Here is a 15,856-nt window from a genome sequence, read left to right as displayed (position 1 = left end):
CCTGGCCCTGATGGGTTTACCGTAGAATTTTATAAATGTTTTGCTCCTTCATTAATCCCTTGGCTCTGTAGGGTTTTTGAGGCTTCATTGAAACTTGGTAAACTTCCTGAATCTTTTAATAGAGCGTCAATCTCTTTAATATTAAAGAAGGATAAAGATCCTGCTCAATGTGCATCTTATAGACCAATATCTTTATTAAATGTTGATTCTAAAGTTTTTTCTAAGTTATTAGCAAATAGATTAGAAAAAGTACTTCCCTCTATTATTTCGGAAGACCAAACAGGTTTTATTAAAGGTCGTTACTCTTTTTATAATATTCGTACACTGTTAAATATCGTTTATACTCCCTCACAAAATGTTCCTGAGTGTGTTATCTCTTTAGATGCTGAGAAAGCTTTTGATAGAGTAGAATGGCCTTATTTATTTAAGGTGCTTGAAAGGTTTAATTTCAGCTCGAAATTTATATCCTGGATTAAACTCTTATATTATTCTCCTGTGGCCTCGGTCCGTACTAACTCTTTAAGTTCACCTTTTTTCCCTCTTTTTCGAGGTACTCGACAAGGCTGTCCTCTTAGTCCCTTATTATTTGATATTGCATTAGAACCTCTTGCAATTGCCATTCGAGAATCTCCAAATATTACTGGGATAACTCGGGGCTTAAAGTCCCATAAATTATCACTCTATGCTGATGATTTACTTTTATATATTTCTAATCCTCAAAAATCCATCCCGGCTGTTTTAGAGTTATTAGCACAATTTGGTCTTTTTTCAGGTTATAAATTAAATCTTAGTAAGAGTGAACTCTTTCCGATTAATAAACAACTTCCCTTATATTATAAATTTCCATTTAAATTGATTAATAATTATTTGTCATATCTTGGGATTAAAATTACTTGTAAATACGAAGATTTATTTAAGACTAACTTTTTACCATTAATAGACCATATTACTCAACTTTCATCTAAATGGCTTCTTTTATATTTAACTTTGATTGGTCGTATTAATGCAGTTAAGATGTTTTTTTTGCCAAAATTTTTATATATATTTCAGGCATTACCAATCTTTGTTCCAAAATCTTTTTTTGACAAAGTTGACTCTAAAATTTCTTCATTTATTTGGCAGAATAAAAACCCGAGACTGGGTAAAATACATTTACAGAAAGCTAAGAGAGATGGAGGCTTAGCATTACCTAACTTTAGATTTTATTATTGGGCAATTAATATTCGACATATGAAATTCTGGTTACTGGACCAGGATATACTATCCATTCCTAAATGGGTAGTATTGGAATTACAATCTGTTCAGGGTTTTACACTTGGCTCTATTTTAGGTTCCTCTCTTCCTTTTGATTGGAAACGCCTTAAACAGGTGTCTAACCCGATAGTTAAATATACCTTGCGTATTTTGTTTCAATTCAGAAAATTTTTTGATCTTAATCAATTTGGGTTAGCGATTCCTATTTTAGGTAACATATTTTTTCCTCCCTCTTTTACGGATCGTGCTTTTCAAACTTGGAAGACTAAGGGTATTTCACGGTTTTTGGATTTATTTTTAGATGGTTCCCTTATGTCTTTTGAACAATTATCTAATAAATATAACTTATCAAGAATACATTCTTTTAGATATCTACAAGTTAGAAATTTTCTAAGTACTATACTTTCTTCCTTTCCAATGCTTCCTCCTACATACATTTTAGATACTATAATCAACCTTTATCCATGTCAGAAAGGTGCATCGGCTATGATTTATAATATTATTATGAAACTTAGGAAAGCTCCATTTGATAAGATTAGGGTAGATTGGGAACAGGAATTGGGGTTTACCATTTCTGTGGATGACTGGGGGCAGATTTTACAATTAGTCAATACTTCCTCTATCTGTGCTAAACATTCCCTAATTCAATTTAAAGTTGTTCATAGAGCACATATGTCCAAAGATAAGTTAGCGCGCTTTTATTCTCATATTAATCCTTTTTGTGATAGATGTCTGGGGCAGATAGCCTCTTTAACTCATATGTTTTGGTCTTGCCCTACTTTGGAAACTTTTTGGAGAGACATTTTTAATATTATCTCCAAGGTATTGAATATAGATATCTCTCCTCACCCTATTACTGCTATCTTTGGACTACCTAAAATTTCCAGTAATCTTTCCCCTTCTGCCCGTAGAATGATTGCATTTCTTACTTTAATGGCGAAAAGATGTATCTTACAACATTGGAAAGAGCTTAATGCTCCAACTACCTTTTTTTGGTTTTCTCAGACGATATTATGCTTGAATCTGGAGAAAATTAGAAGCAATCTTTATGACTCCTCATTTAAATTTGAACAGACTTGGAGATCTTTTATTCAATATTTTCATTTAATGTAATATATACCCTTCTTGTTTTTTTTACTGTTTTTAAAGGAGGTCGGGATTGAGGACGTGATTTTAAGTTTAACTCTGTTTGGTTTCAAGTTAGCCCATTACTTTGCTTTGCTTTTAGTTAGTTGCACGGTGGGTTTTTTTGGGGGGGGGGGGTTTCTTTTTCTCTATTGATATATATATATATAAAATTAGTATACTATTATGTTACCTTGGTATGTTATGTTTAAATTACATTGTTTGTAGTATTTTTTTTGTATTAATATCTTCTGTAATTTTATTATATTCTAACAATATATTAGTGTCTATATGGCTTACCTTTTTGTATACTTATTTAATAAAAAGATTTAAAAAGAAAGAAAGCACTTCTGCTCTGCCTATTGGAACGATGCAGCAGCTCTTTCCCATTGGTTGCCTTATGTGCCATGGTACCAGTGTCAGTTTTTGGGAGTCTCATGGGCTTCTCCTTTGTCTGGAGGGAATCCTCTTCACCCTAAGGTCACGACCAGTGCTGAAGAGCCGTTGGGAAAGTGCTGCAGATATAGGAGGGCCCATTCACACACTATGCTAGGTATCTGTTGGATGTTTAGTTTTGTAGTTGTGTAACTTGGGGAGACTTAATGAAGTACCTGTTGAGTTTGAAGTGTTACTGACTGTTTAGTATTGTAGTTTTTGTAATTTAGGGTGGCTTAGATGTTTGATCAAATGTTTTACTGTTATCTGTAAGTAAATGGTTAATGTGCTTATTAGTAATCAGTGTCTCCTGTCTCACTTACCAAACCTGCTTTCTTGTAACACTTGGCACAGTGAGCAGGGTTTGGCGATTGAACAGACAATGAATATCTTTAGAAGGTTAATTAAAAGAGAGAACGCACCCCTCCTCACGTATGAGCAATGCTGAGTCGCAGGGTGGACCGACAACAGTGTGGGATTTGGGAGCCTAGACGTAGAGATGCCCGTAGATTGGTTACATCAGTTGGATTCCCCTCGGGTTGAAACTGGACACCACATTGTGTCCATACTTAACAGGCTAGGATTCTCCAGGAAAAGGGACAGTGGAAGGGGTGCTCTCTGGCTGCTTGCAGCCGTCATAAAGTACCAGCACAACACCATCACACAGAAGCGGCAGGAGATAGGGCCCTTTAGAATGAGGTGGAGATGCTGCACCAGTGCTGTGCCACCATGGGGGAAGTCACCCGGCTGGCTAAGACCCGTGCCACACAGCTAGAGGAAGTGCGGAGAGAGCCAGTTAGAGGTGGTTTGACAGGCTAATTGGCATCCGGGTCCCATTAAGGTCTGAGCCTTGATGCGGTGGGATGATGAACCCACCCTCGTGGAATGGGGATGGGGATGTCTGGCTGGATGGTGAGATTGGGTAAGAGTGGAGTTCTAGGATTCTCCCTTTAATGATCGCCTTCTCCCCTACTCTCCTGAAGCAGTAAGAGACAGGCCGCCATGGGGGACATTGGCCTGCAGCTGCTTCCTCTTAGGAGGGAGAGAAGGAGGAGGATGAGGAACGTGTGGGGAGTGGTACAACAGGCCCCCTCATGACAACAGAGATCAGGGAATTCTCCACTAAGGAATCGGTGACAGGTACAGACAGAAGCCTGGAGAGTCTCTGACCATGTGGTTATTAAGGATATGGGATGAGAGGGATACCAGAGTGAGCCCATCTAATAGAGATATGGGTGTTTTCAGGTGCCTTGCATCCCAACACGCAATCAGTAATGCCCTTGCATCCCATGAGTATCATGCATCGTTATGGGATCGGGTGGCAGTAGCAGTCAGGATCAAGTACCCGTCTGTTATTACAGCCTTGTATGGTGATGGTGATGGTGATAACTCACTGGAGGATTCTGAACTAACCCCTGTGAGGGCACTTGGTCACAGCAGCAGTCCTCACTTGAAAGGGGTGATGTTGGCTTTAAAAGGACCAGCAGTTGGACGTCCCATTAATACAGCCATTCCATATCGCAGTGTTTGGTGCATGTGGAAGAAAGTGCGTGTAGACAGGTGTGGAAGCGGGATAAGGAGATGGGGAGTGGAGGATCCGGGGGATCCGGCTTGGTCTGTAAGGAAATGTTTCTGATGTTGCTCAAAGCTGGGGTCCTGAAGGAGCAGGTAAATGGGGTTCCCACTCCCACCCTTTCTGCAGTGTGGAGGGTGTAAGGCCAAGGAAAGAGAGCTCAGGATTCCACGAAAAGGTTGTTCTTCAAGTCCTCTCTGAAAAAGGGCTCCTTTTGTCCTCCGTATTCCTCACATTCTGTATATTCACATCCCTGTATCCCTTGCAGGAGGCTCTGTAAAAGGCAGTGATGGCAGTGGCAGCAGGCATCGGTGGGAGTAGGGGGGAACATAGCACCTTCCCACCTCTCCCACATAGGGAGGAGGTCATTGGGCTTGCATCCCCTCCCCCTATAATAAAATGTGAATGGTTTGAGTTAGTGAGTGGCCACACATCAGCTGGTTGAGTGTATGTGTGTGAGTGAAGGTTGCGCCTTTAATTGGCTGTGTGAATGTGTTAATGTGCCGGGACCCCACCCAGTTGTTTTTTTCACGGGGAGTTAACTATTTGTTCTAAATTCTGCAGTTACTTGCAAAGCTTCTACGAGCCTGGATCTTTGTTTGTCCTGTCTGTATTTTTAATTTGTTTTGTCATCTGCTTTCCATAAAATTAGGTTCAGGGAGAGACCCCGATTCCACACTGGCCATGTGGAATCCAGGTTAAGGTGATGGAAATCTGTACATCTTTATTCTGGATATGAGATGCCCACATTTCAGAGGGAAATGTGCATTTGGGGAAATTGCTCATTGGTGGACAGTTAATTTGGGAATTTGGATGTCATGTTTTAGAAGACTTGGGGAGCAATCCTAAGAGTTGTTGTTTTTGCTAACACACGCTGCTTTTTGTCTAATCAGGAGCGAGTGAGTTTGTGTTTCCCTAACACCAGGAGTTCTGCAGATGCTGGAAATTCAAGCAACACACATCAAAGTTGCTGGTAAACGCAGCAGGCCAAGCAGCATATATTGGAAGAGTTTCAGTCGATGTTTCAGGCCGAGTCCTGACGAAGGGCCAATAGATGCTGCCTGGCCTGCTGCGTTTACCAGCAACTTTGATGTGTGTTGCTTGTGTTTCCCTAATTACGGAATGGCAAAGTGATGGATGCTGGTGGCAGTGGTGATGAGGCTGATCTGTGGTGGGCGGTCGTTTTACATGGATGGTGTATGAATATGCAAGCAGGACTAATGTGCTGGATTGCTTGATTTGTTTGAGGACTCCAAACCACACCACAGATGGGATGCTATTCATATCGATCCTTTTCAATGATAAGAAAGAGACTGCTGGGGAAAATTGTCCCCCTTCTTGGGTTTTAGCATTCTGTTTTGGGGGAAGCCAGGAGGGACTAGCTTATTCAGGACAACCTCTCCCCATAGTACAGTGGCACCCTTGAGGAACTTGAGCCGTAGTAACTCCCAGTGGAGTAAGGGCTTTAAGGACTGGTATTTCCCTATAGCAGCGGTCCTCAACCACCGGGCTGCGGACTGGTACCAGGCCGCAAAGCATGCTCTACCGGGCCGCGAGGGAACGATATGGTTTGGCGATAGGAGTCAGCTGCACCTTCCCTCATTCCCTGTCACGGCCACTGTTGAGCTATTACGCATGCGAGGTCATTACCCGCACGTCATCCATTTCAGCGCAGGAAGAAGATCAACTCCTGGAGCTTGCAAATGACAGCGGGCTGAAAAGTATGTTTGACATAACATCTCTGCCAGCATTCTGGATCAAAGTCAAGGCTAAATACCCTGAGATAGCCATGAAAGCACTGAAAACGTTGCTTCCATTTCCAACGTATCTCTGCAATGAATGCAACGAAAACTAAATTGCGGAATAGACTGGACATAAGGAACCCCCTTCGAGTATCGCTGTCTCCCATCACCCCTCGATAGGACCGTCTTGTTGCAGGGAAACAAGCCCAGGGCTCCCACTGATTCAGCGATACTGGTGTGTTGCAATGATTTTATATGTTCATACGGGGAAAATATGTGTTTAATATCCAAATGATACTTAAAATGTTATGATGCTATTGACATATAACCATGTAACAATTACAGCACAGAAACAGGCCATCTATGCCTTTCTAGTCCGTGCCGAACGCTACTCTCACCTAGTCCCATCGACCTGTACTCAGCCCATAACCCTCCATTCCTTTCCTGTCCATATACCTATCCAGTTTTTCTTTAAATGATAATATCGAACCTGCCTCTACCACTTCTACTGGAAGTTCGTTCAACATTTACTTCAAGCTCCCCTGTCCTCCCCTGATAATTGACTTATCACTATATTAATGCGAGGAAAATATGTGCTGTGTGTTTAATATTAAATTCATTAGATAAACTCTTTTAGAAACAAAATTGAGTGTATTAGCTAATTATCATCTATATTCCAGTCATGATTCACACCCCCCCAAACAGAATCGCCAAAAATGATTTGTAGAAAGAAATTGTACACGCATGTGCAAGTTACACATGCGCACTGGTGCCTGCGCAAGGCTTCATGGTCATTGCAGTCTTTCTCGGGGAAAACCCAGCGTATTTGACTGCTACTCTTGTCCGTTGACAACCCAACCCACCCCCCCCCCCCAGTCGGCTGATCCGCAAGAATATTGTCAATATGAAACCGGTCCGCAGTGTGAAAAAGGTTGGGGATCCCTGCCCTATAGACTATTTGTTGAACTGGAAGGTCCCAACTCTTAAAGTAATGCCCCATCTGGCAGGGATGGGAAAGGAATGCTGGTGTAGGTGTTATGATAAGCACATGTGCAACCAGTCAGTGAGAAGGAACAGTATCCTGGGCGACCGTCTATGCTGAATGGTGCTGTGGTGGGCATTCCCTAAACTCAGAATGGCACTTACTGGATATGCAGCTCCCACGCCTATCCTGTGGGGTGGTACGGCTGCTGTGGTCTGGGATGAGCACCCTACTTGTGCTGGTCAGTGTAGTAAGAGGACTATCACTGAGCAAGGAAGGTTGTAGATGATGGCCTTTCCCAGTACAGTATGCCCAAACTGTTCCAGGAACCGAAATGAATGGCCTTAGAATACCTTTTGCAAAGAAAGGAGGCACTTGTGTTGTTATCGGTCAAGAATGCTGCACCTACATTCCTGACAAGTTGGGGAACATTACTCACCTGGCTGATCACATCTGACAGTCGGTGGATAACGTTAAGTGAGGGACCAGCTCCATGCTTCGGGGGAAGGCTGGTGGACTACTGTAGTATACTAAGGAGTGACTATTTGGGTTTACAGTACTGGGTATTGTACTTCAGTGTTTTATATGTACAAACGTTTGTAGTTTAATGGGGCGTTTGCAGGGGTCGTACTAGTCTGGGTGCCGGATTGTTATGGTGTCACGTCTTTCGAGGGGTGGAAGGTAATGTGAAGGGTTAATTTACTAGTCAGTCGAAAGCCGTTTCTGCTGTGCCGGTCATCGATTGTCCTATTCAAAGGATGCAGCAGCTCTTTCTCATTGGATGCCTTGTGTGCCATGGCACTGCTGTTCGGATTTGGGTGCCTCGGGGGCTTTTCCTTTGTCTCCAGGGGCTCCTCTTCACACTGAGGTTGCAACCAGTGCTGAAGAACTGTTGGCAAAGCGCTGCAGATATAGGAGGGCCTACGTGCACTCTTAGCTAAGTTGAATGTTCAGTTTTGTACATGTTTAACTTGGGGAGACTTAATGAGGTACCTGTTTGAAGTTTTCTGGATGTTTAGTACTGATAAAGTATGTAAAAGGGTTAACACTTCGTTAAACAATAGCAACCTGTTTTTCTGAAAGAAACCGCTGATGGGTATTGCGGACATAAAAAATGATTGTTGGACCCGTGTAACGAATGGGTTAAAATTGCATACAAAAGTCTGTTTATTCTGCTCTGAGTAATCCCGCATGAGGCAGATTTCAGACTAATGACCTTGCAGGTGTCTCCCTGACTATGTTATGCTCTGGCCGTTGGGGTCTGTTTATCGGTCGCACACATCCTGACATGGTTTCCCATGTATTGAGCTAAGTACCCTCATTGTTTAGCAAAAGGGAGGACACACTCACAAAGACAGGGATGAACATATGTCTGTAATTAAAACTTTGATTTAGTGGGCCGTCTTACTGAAGTAATTAAGTTTTGCTCCAACAAACTTGGTGGGCATACTAGTTCTAATAACACCTTACGATAGTAATGTATGGGGCTTACTATGTATAAATATATGGCTGAAACCTGACTAAGTCAGTCCCACTTATCAGAGGGTGACATGCCTCCCCTTTGACAACTGGGTCTCAAGTTCCTGCAGGAGAATGCGCAGTAAACTGTGGTGACGATAAGAAGCTGGTCTTCCGAGTTTTATTCAGATTTGACTTTAAGAAACAGATGTGCTAATTTTGTTCAAGCAGCACACATAAAAATGCTGGTGAACACAGCAGGCCAGGCAGCATCTCTAGGAAGAGGTGCAGTCGACATTTTGGGCCGAGACCCTTCGTCAGGACTAACTGAAAGAAGAGCTAGTAAGAGATTTGAAAGTTGGAGGGGGAGGGGGAGATCCAAAATGATAGGAGAAGACAGGAGGGGGAAGGATGGAGCCAAGAGCTCGACAATTGATTGGCAAAAGAGATACGAGAGGATCATGGAACGGGAAGCCTAGGGAGAAAGAAAGGGGGAGGGGGAAGCCCAGAGGATGGGCGAGGAGTATAGTGGGAGGGACAGAGGGAGAAAAAGGAGAGAGAGAGAGAGAGAAATATATATAATAATAAATAAATAAATAACGGATGGGGTACGAAGGGGATGTGGGGCATTAACGGAAGTTAGAGAAGTCAGTGTTCATGCCATCAGGTTGGAGGCTACCCAGACGGAATGTAAAGTGTTGTTCCTCCAACCTGAGTGTGGCTTCATCTTACCTCCAACCTGAGTGCTAATTTTGTTATTCAATACTGAGCAATATTTCTTCTTGAAGGTAGCTAGCTAGGGTTTCAGGGTGCTTATCTCCTTGTGCAGTCATGCATAGAGATAGGACAGCTCCAGTCTGTTTTGAGCATTTAGGCCATTATGCCTATTCTGTAATTTGTCTTTCAGTACTGTCAAGCAACAGATAAAGCCTGACTCCAGCTAGGTATGTGTGGTGGGGGGGGGGGTATCTGAACGGATGTATCTCTTCTACAAGGGGATTGTGAGTTACTTGGTGGATCGGGCAGGAACAGTCACAGACAGACTGTTCCTGTTTGAGCGACTAACTGAGTAAGCCCCAGGTGCTTTGAATAAAGAGTTTGTACATGTATGGTCTCTGAGTGACTTTATCCGGATTTGACTTCCACAGTATCATAGTTCTGTAACTTAGGGTGACTTAGATGTTTGGTTGAATCTTTTAGTGTTTTCTGTAAATAAATATTTTAATGTGCTTGTTCATAATCATGTCTTCTCTCTCACTGACCAAACCCGTGAACCTGTTACCTTGTAACACTGGGTCAGTAAATTTGCGGCTGACACCAAGATTGGGTGTGTTGTGGACAACAATGAAGACTATCAGTCATTACAGAGAGATCTGGACCAGCTGGAAAAATGGCAGATGAAATTTAGTGCAGACAAGTGTGAGGTGTTGCACTTTGGTAGGACCAGCCGGGGTCGGTCTTACATTGTGAACGTCAGGGCAGTGAAGAGTGCGGTAGGACAGAGGGATCTGGGAATACAGGTCCTTGGTTCATTGAAAGTGATGGCACAGGTAGATAGGGTTGTAAAGAAAACTTTTGGCATATCGGCCTTCATAAAATCAAAGTATTGAGAATGGTAGTTGGGATGTTATGTTGAAGTTGTTGTGTAAGACGTTGGTGAGGCCTAATTTGGTGTGCAGTTTTGATCACCTACCTACAGGAAAGATGTGAATAAGGCTGAAAGAGTACAGAGAAAATTTACAAGGATGTTGCTGGGTCTGGAGGACCTGAATTATAAGGAAAGACTGAATAGATTATGATTTTATTCCTTGGAGCATTGAAGCTTGAGGGGAGATTTGATAGAGGTAGACAAAATTATAATGAGTATATATAGGGAAAATGCAAGCAGGCTTTTTCCACTATGGTTGGTGGGACTACAACTAGGGGTAATGGGTTAAGGGTGAAAGGTTTAAGGTAGACATGATGGGCAACTTCTTCACTCAGAGAATTGTGAGAGTGTGGAACGTACTGCCAAAACAAATGGTGGATGCTCTATTTTAACCTTTTAAGTGAAGTTTGGATAGTTACATGGATGGTAAGGGCATGGAGGGCTGTGGTCCAGGTGCAGGTCAATAGGAGTAGGCAGTTTAAATGGTTCAGCATGGACACGATGGGCAGAATGGTCTGTTCCTGTACTTTTACAACTCTATGACTTTTCCTCTGTGATGCTGATTTAGGGATATTGGCTTTTAACATAGTACTAACAAATTGGAATAGACAGGTGTTTTATGGTTGGCAGTGAGTAGAGAGCAGAGTGCTACAGGGATTAGTGCTGGACCAGCAAGTTTCATGGTGCACATTAATGATTTAGAAGAGGGGACAAAGTGTAGCATATGTAAGTTTGCTGATGACCCCAAATTCAGTATGAAAGCAGATTGTGCAGAGGATTTGGAGAGTCTACAGAGATATCGATAGGGTAAGTGAGTGGGCAAAGATCAAAGTTGCCTAGAAAGCTGGAGTTGACGCTCCAGCCTCTTGAAGTACTTCATGACGTGGATGTTGCAGCCAGTGGGCAGTCATTATGAAAGCACATTATCTTGTTTTTCTTGGGTATTGGAATGATAATGGAATTAAAGTAGGAGGGAACCACAGCCTGAAGCAGGGAGAGGTTAAAATGTCTCCAGATGCCCCTGCCAGCTGATCTGCACACAATCTAAGGACATGGCCAGGACACCATCTGGGCCCAATGCTTTCAGTGGATTCACTCTTCAGAAGACTGATCTTGCATGCCCGAAGGTGACTGTAAATTCAAGTGCATTGGAGACTGTCAGGGTGGGCAGTGGCATACCTGGTCCTTTCAAATGAAAGGTGGAGACAATTCAGCATGTACCATAGAAGGGAAATTGAAAATCTCACTGAGTGGTGCCCCAACAATAACCTCTCATTCAATGCCCGCAAGACCAAGGAGCTTATTAGTGACTTCAGGAGGAGCAAAAGGAGGTCCATGAGCCAGTCCTCATTTGGGGATCAGAGATGGAGAGATGCAACAACTTTAAATTCCTTGGTGTTAACATTTCGGAGGATCCGCCCTGGGTCCAGCTGGTAAGTACCATGACGAACAAAGCACAGCAGCACCTCTGCTTTCTTAGAGGTTTGCAAAGATTCAGCATGCCATCTAAAACTATGACAGACTTTATAGAGGTGTGATGGTGAGCATATTGACTGGTTGCATCACGGCTCGGTACGGAAACACTAATTCTCTTGAACAGAATATCCTTCAGAAAGGAGTGAATATAGCCCAATCCATCGCAGCTAAAGCTTCTCCACCATTGAGCACATCTGTCACAGGAAAGCAGCACCCATCTTCAAGAACTCCCACCATCCAGACCATGGTCTCCTATTGCTGTTGCCATAAGGAAGGAGGTACAGGAGCCTCAGGACCTGTACCACCAGATTCAGGAAACGTTATTACCCCCCAGCCATTAGGCTCTTGAATCAGAGCGGACAACTTCACTTACCCAATCCCTGAACCGATGGACTCATTTTCAGAGACTTCATTTCATGTTCACAATATTTGTTGCTTATTTATCTATTATTATTATTATTATTTTTCTTTTTGTGTTTACACAGTTTGTGGTCTTTTACACATTGGTTGCTTGTCCGTCCTGTTGGGTGCAGCCTTTCATTGATTCTGTTGTGTTTCTTGGATTTACTGTGAATGCCCACAAGAAAAAGAACTTCAGGGCTGCATACGGTGACATAAATGTACTTTGACAATAAATTTACTTTGAACTTTTTTTTTCGAAACGTGCATAAAATAAGGGGGTTCCCGTTTTAGATGGAGATAGGGAGAAGCCTGTCTGTCAATTACGACTCTTTAAAAATTCTCCACACCAGAAAGCTGTGGAGATGCAGGCATTGAATATATTCAAGGCAAAGAGTGACAGGAATTTAACTTGCAAGGGAGTTAAGGGCAGGTGAAACAGGAGGAAAGTACTGTTGAGTCCAAGATTGGATTATTCCTGATCACACTGAATGATGATACAAGCTCAAAAGGACAATTGGTCTCTTCTTACTATTTTTTCCTTCTATTCTCTTGTTAGGCACATGGTATCACTTAAATTCAAAGACTTCTGTAGTTCTTGGTTTGGTCAGCTACTCCCCTAGCTTAAGGATGCCCTCTTCACCGATAGTGACTGGGGACTCGTACTTACTTTCGTAAACTGCATCTCAGGGATAAAAAGTCTCTTATCTCTTGAAGAGAACTCCCTCAACCAAGCAGTTTTTTTGTGTAAATGTACACTGCAAGACATATTTAACATTTTCTTGTCTGATTCTTTGCTTTCCTTTACAGAAATACCTGCAATTTCTCACACGACATCCATTCTCGCCACAACTCCGCTGTACTGCGCGCTCACAAACTTCACCATCTGAAAGAGGTGGAATTGCGCCAGATTCTGCTGCAGAATGATTCATCCCTGTTGCCTGAGGTAGGAGCTTTGTCACGCCTCCGGTTCCATTGATGTATTACCATTGCACTCCAAAGTCGTCTTAACTCCTGATGTGTGAGCCGAGGAGGCAGACCATGACATATGATCTAATGAATGTTGAAAGGCTTACTTGGGCTTAATTTAGCCCCAGGTTCCTTGTCTGTTAGCTCTCCATAGTGTATTTTCTCTTTTTTCTGTATTCTCTTTTACTCTGTCATCGCCTCCAGCCTGATATATCCCAGATCTCTGCAATCTCCAGTTTTATCTTCTTGGTTGTTCTTTATTTCTGCTCCTTTACCTCAGCTTTCTAAACCAGAGATACTGGGATGTCCCCCCTCAGCCTATCTTCCTCTCGTGTCAACCTCAAAGTCTTTTGGGGCGAGGAGGGTGGGGAACACTTGGTCAACTATTTCAGCATTCGATTCAGTGTGAAAATTCTGCTTGTTCTCATGCTTGTGAAACCCCGTGGAAAGTTTCCTCACATATTATTTATTCATTTATCTGGTTCTGATCAAAAGTAGCATGCGTTGCCAACTCCGTTCCCCCGCCTTTGAGAAGATGGTGATAAGCTGCTGCTTTGAACTACTACAGTCCTTCTGAAGAGCACATTTCCACAGTGTTGTGGCATTGGGAGTTCCAGGATTTAGACACAGCAACAATGAAGGAACAGACATATTTCCAAAGGTGTAAGGGGTACAGATAAAAACTGTACCAGTGCAATCAGCAGATTGTCTAGGGTCAGGCATTTACATATCAAAACAATTCTTTATGGCAGTCTTGCAAATATTTAGGACTTCAGCTTGCAGTCAGATAGACCTTTAGAAATATCAGATAACATTATATACTTAATCTGCGTATGCAAGCAGTGAAAACAAAGAAGAAACCTGATCCAACATGTTCAAATATCTGACATGCAACGTCTAGTTCACTTTCCAGTAGAAAACTTAATTTTTGATTGGCTCTTTTGAATCCATGTTTATTTTCTGGGAGTCAAAAATGGCAAGCAGACTTAATTTTAACTATCATTTATTTTAAAGTACAAACAAACATGCAAATACTAATCAAACTAAACAAAGTGCTGAGAAACAAAGCAGAAGTGGATGAACAGCAAAGAATGGGAAGATAAAAATATGGTGCCTCTGAAAAAATTCCATCACTTTTATAGTTGAGATAAGAAAAGTTCCTTAGATAAACTAAACCAATCAATGATTGCACAATTACATCACGTGGGTAATGTGCTAGTACTTAGCCAATGAAAAATGAGAAAGGTTCGTTTAACCACTATACCGCTTTCGGTCAGTAAGTGTTGATGAACCACCACATACTGTGGAAAAATACGCTAGTTTGTTAAAAAGTACAAACGATTAACTTGCAACATTAGTCTTACATGAATTCATCTTATAAAAAGTATTTTTATAAAAAACAACAGCACAAATTGCTCTTCATTGTTCAGAAATCTGTTTGTATACAAATCTTTGTGCACAATCAAAACAGTGTCACAATTGAATAAACCTGGAGTTGGCAGTTTCCATTGTTTACTGGAAAGTATTTTAAACAGATCAGATGAAAAAGATGTGCAAACTAAAATGTTTCAAGTAGTCTGTGATTGATATCAGACATCAATAAGATGGTGTGTCCAGATCTTAATCTTAAGGAGGTGAGCCATTTTCTCATAGCAATGTATGAGTCTGCTATGCAGACGGGCTTACATAAAGAGTGTTTTCCTTTTTAGATAGTGTCACATTTTCAAACCAAACAAACCACATCTATTGGCCACTAACTCCAATACACATTTGTTCATAGATGGATGTATTAGTATATTTGGCCCTAACAACGCTCTCACCTGAAGTGCCAGCAAATCAGCTGTGCAGCAATGGTATAACCCTCCCAAATACATGGGGAGAAAAATAAATTGTTGGGAGTTCAGCAATATCATCAGACTGTTGTCACATTTCAAGATTAGTCCAGTAGCAGGTTAACCAATTTGGTTATGAAGAGGTAACAAGAAAACAAATATACCTCCTTACAAGGTTTTTGCTGTTTAAAAAAAATGGGGATATTGAAATGTAAAATCCCATTCTACCTACAGCATAGAATGTTTTCTCAAAAGCCTGATAGCAACATATAAAGTAGTAGATGGAAACGCCATAGGTTTCATATTGGTGGCAGCAGCATGCAAGGAAAGGTTCCAAGAGATGTAAGCTGTTGAGAGTCACATTTTAATTGAAATTCATTCTTTCAGTTCTCCGAAAAGGGGATGTGGGTGTGTGTTCCTCAAACAAAACTTTAGTCTGTACTGTCTCCTCCTTCATCAGAATCAATCATCAAGGATGCATATTTGCTAGCAGAAGTGAATTTAGGAGTGGGCAATTCTTAGTATTTCCTTGGCTCAGTTATAGGTTTTGAATCATGGCGTTTTTTCTCTTTCCTCCCTAGTTCTGTCCTTTGGTCCTTGTTTATGCCATCTTTCTGTCCGCAGTTGGTAGCACTGTTGACTCTTCGGCATTCTTTGCATGATGTTTCTGCTTTATCAGTTGGTGGAACTGGCCCAGTTTTGCCACTGGGTGTCCTAGGGGTTTATTTGATGATGCACTATTTGGTGAAAGGGACACTGTGGCCTTGGTCTCAGTGTTCTTGTTCTTATTTCACTTTGTTCAGGCATTTTCTTTAGTTGGAGGGGCAGGTACGACCTTTTGGAGCTGGTCTGGTTTAGAAGATTTGGACACTGGTGAGTGTGGGTCCACTTCTTTGCTGAACACTTGGTTGTCCAATGATTTTTCACTCTGTTCTGACTGTAGCTCGACCTGCAGGTGCACAG

General features: G+C 42.0%; 1 protein-coding gene across 2 annotated transcripts in view; it reads left to right on the top strand.

The window, feature by feature from the left end:
* Positions 1-15,856, top strand: part of parp12a (poly (ADP-ribose) polymerase family, member 12a) — an 80,900-nt gene that overhangs the window by 22,755 nt on the left and 42,289 nt on the right. For both annotated transcript variants that reach the window (XM_063051671.1, XM_063051672.1), the window contains exon 2: positions 12,903-13,038. In XM_063051671.1, the coding sequence (XP_062907741.1) occupies positions 12,903-13,038 (136 nt within the window). The remainder of the gene's footprint in view (positions 1-12,902; positions 13,039-15,856) is intronic.

This window comes from Mobula hypostoma, chromosome 6 (genome assembly GCF_963921235.1).
Source record: "Mobula hypostoma chromosome 6, sMobHyp1.1, whole genome shotgun sequence".
In the NCBI taxonomy this organism is placed as follows: domain Eukaryota; kingdom Metazoa; phylum Chordata; class Chondrichthyes; order Myliobatiformes; family Myliobatidae; genus Mobula; species Mobula hypostoma.
This window is presented reverse-complemented; position numbering and strand designations above follow the sequence as displayed.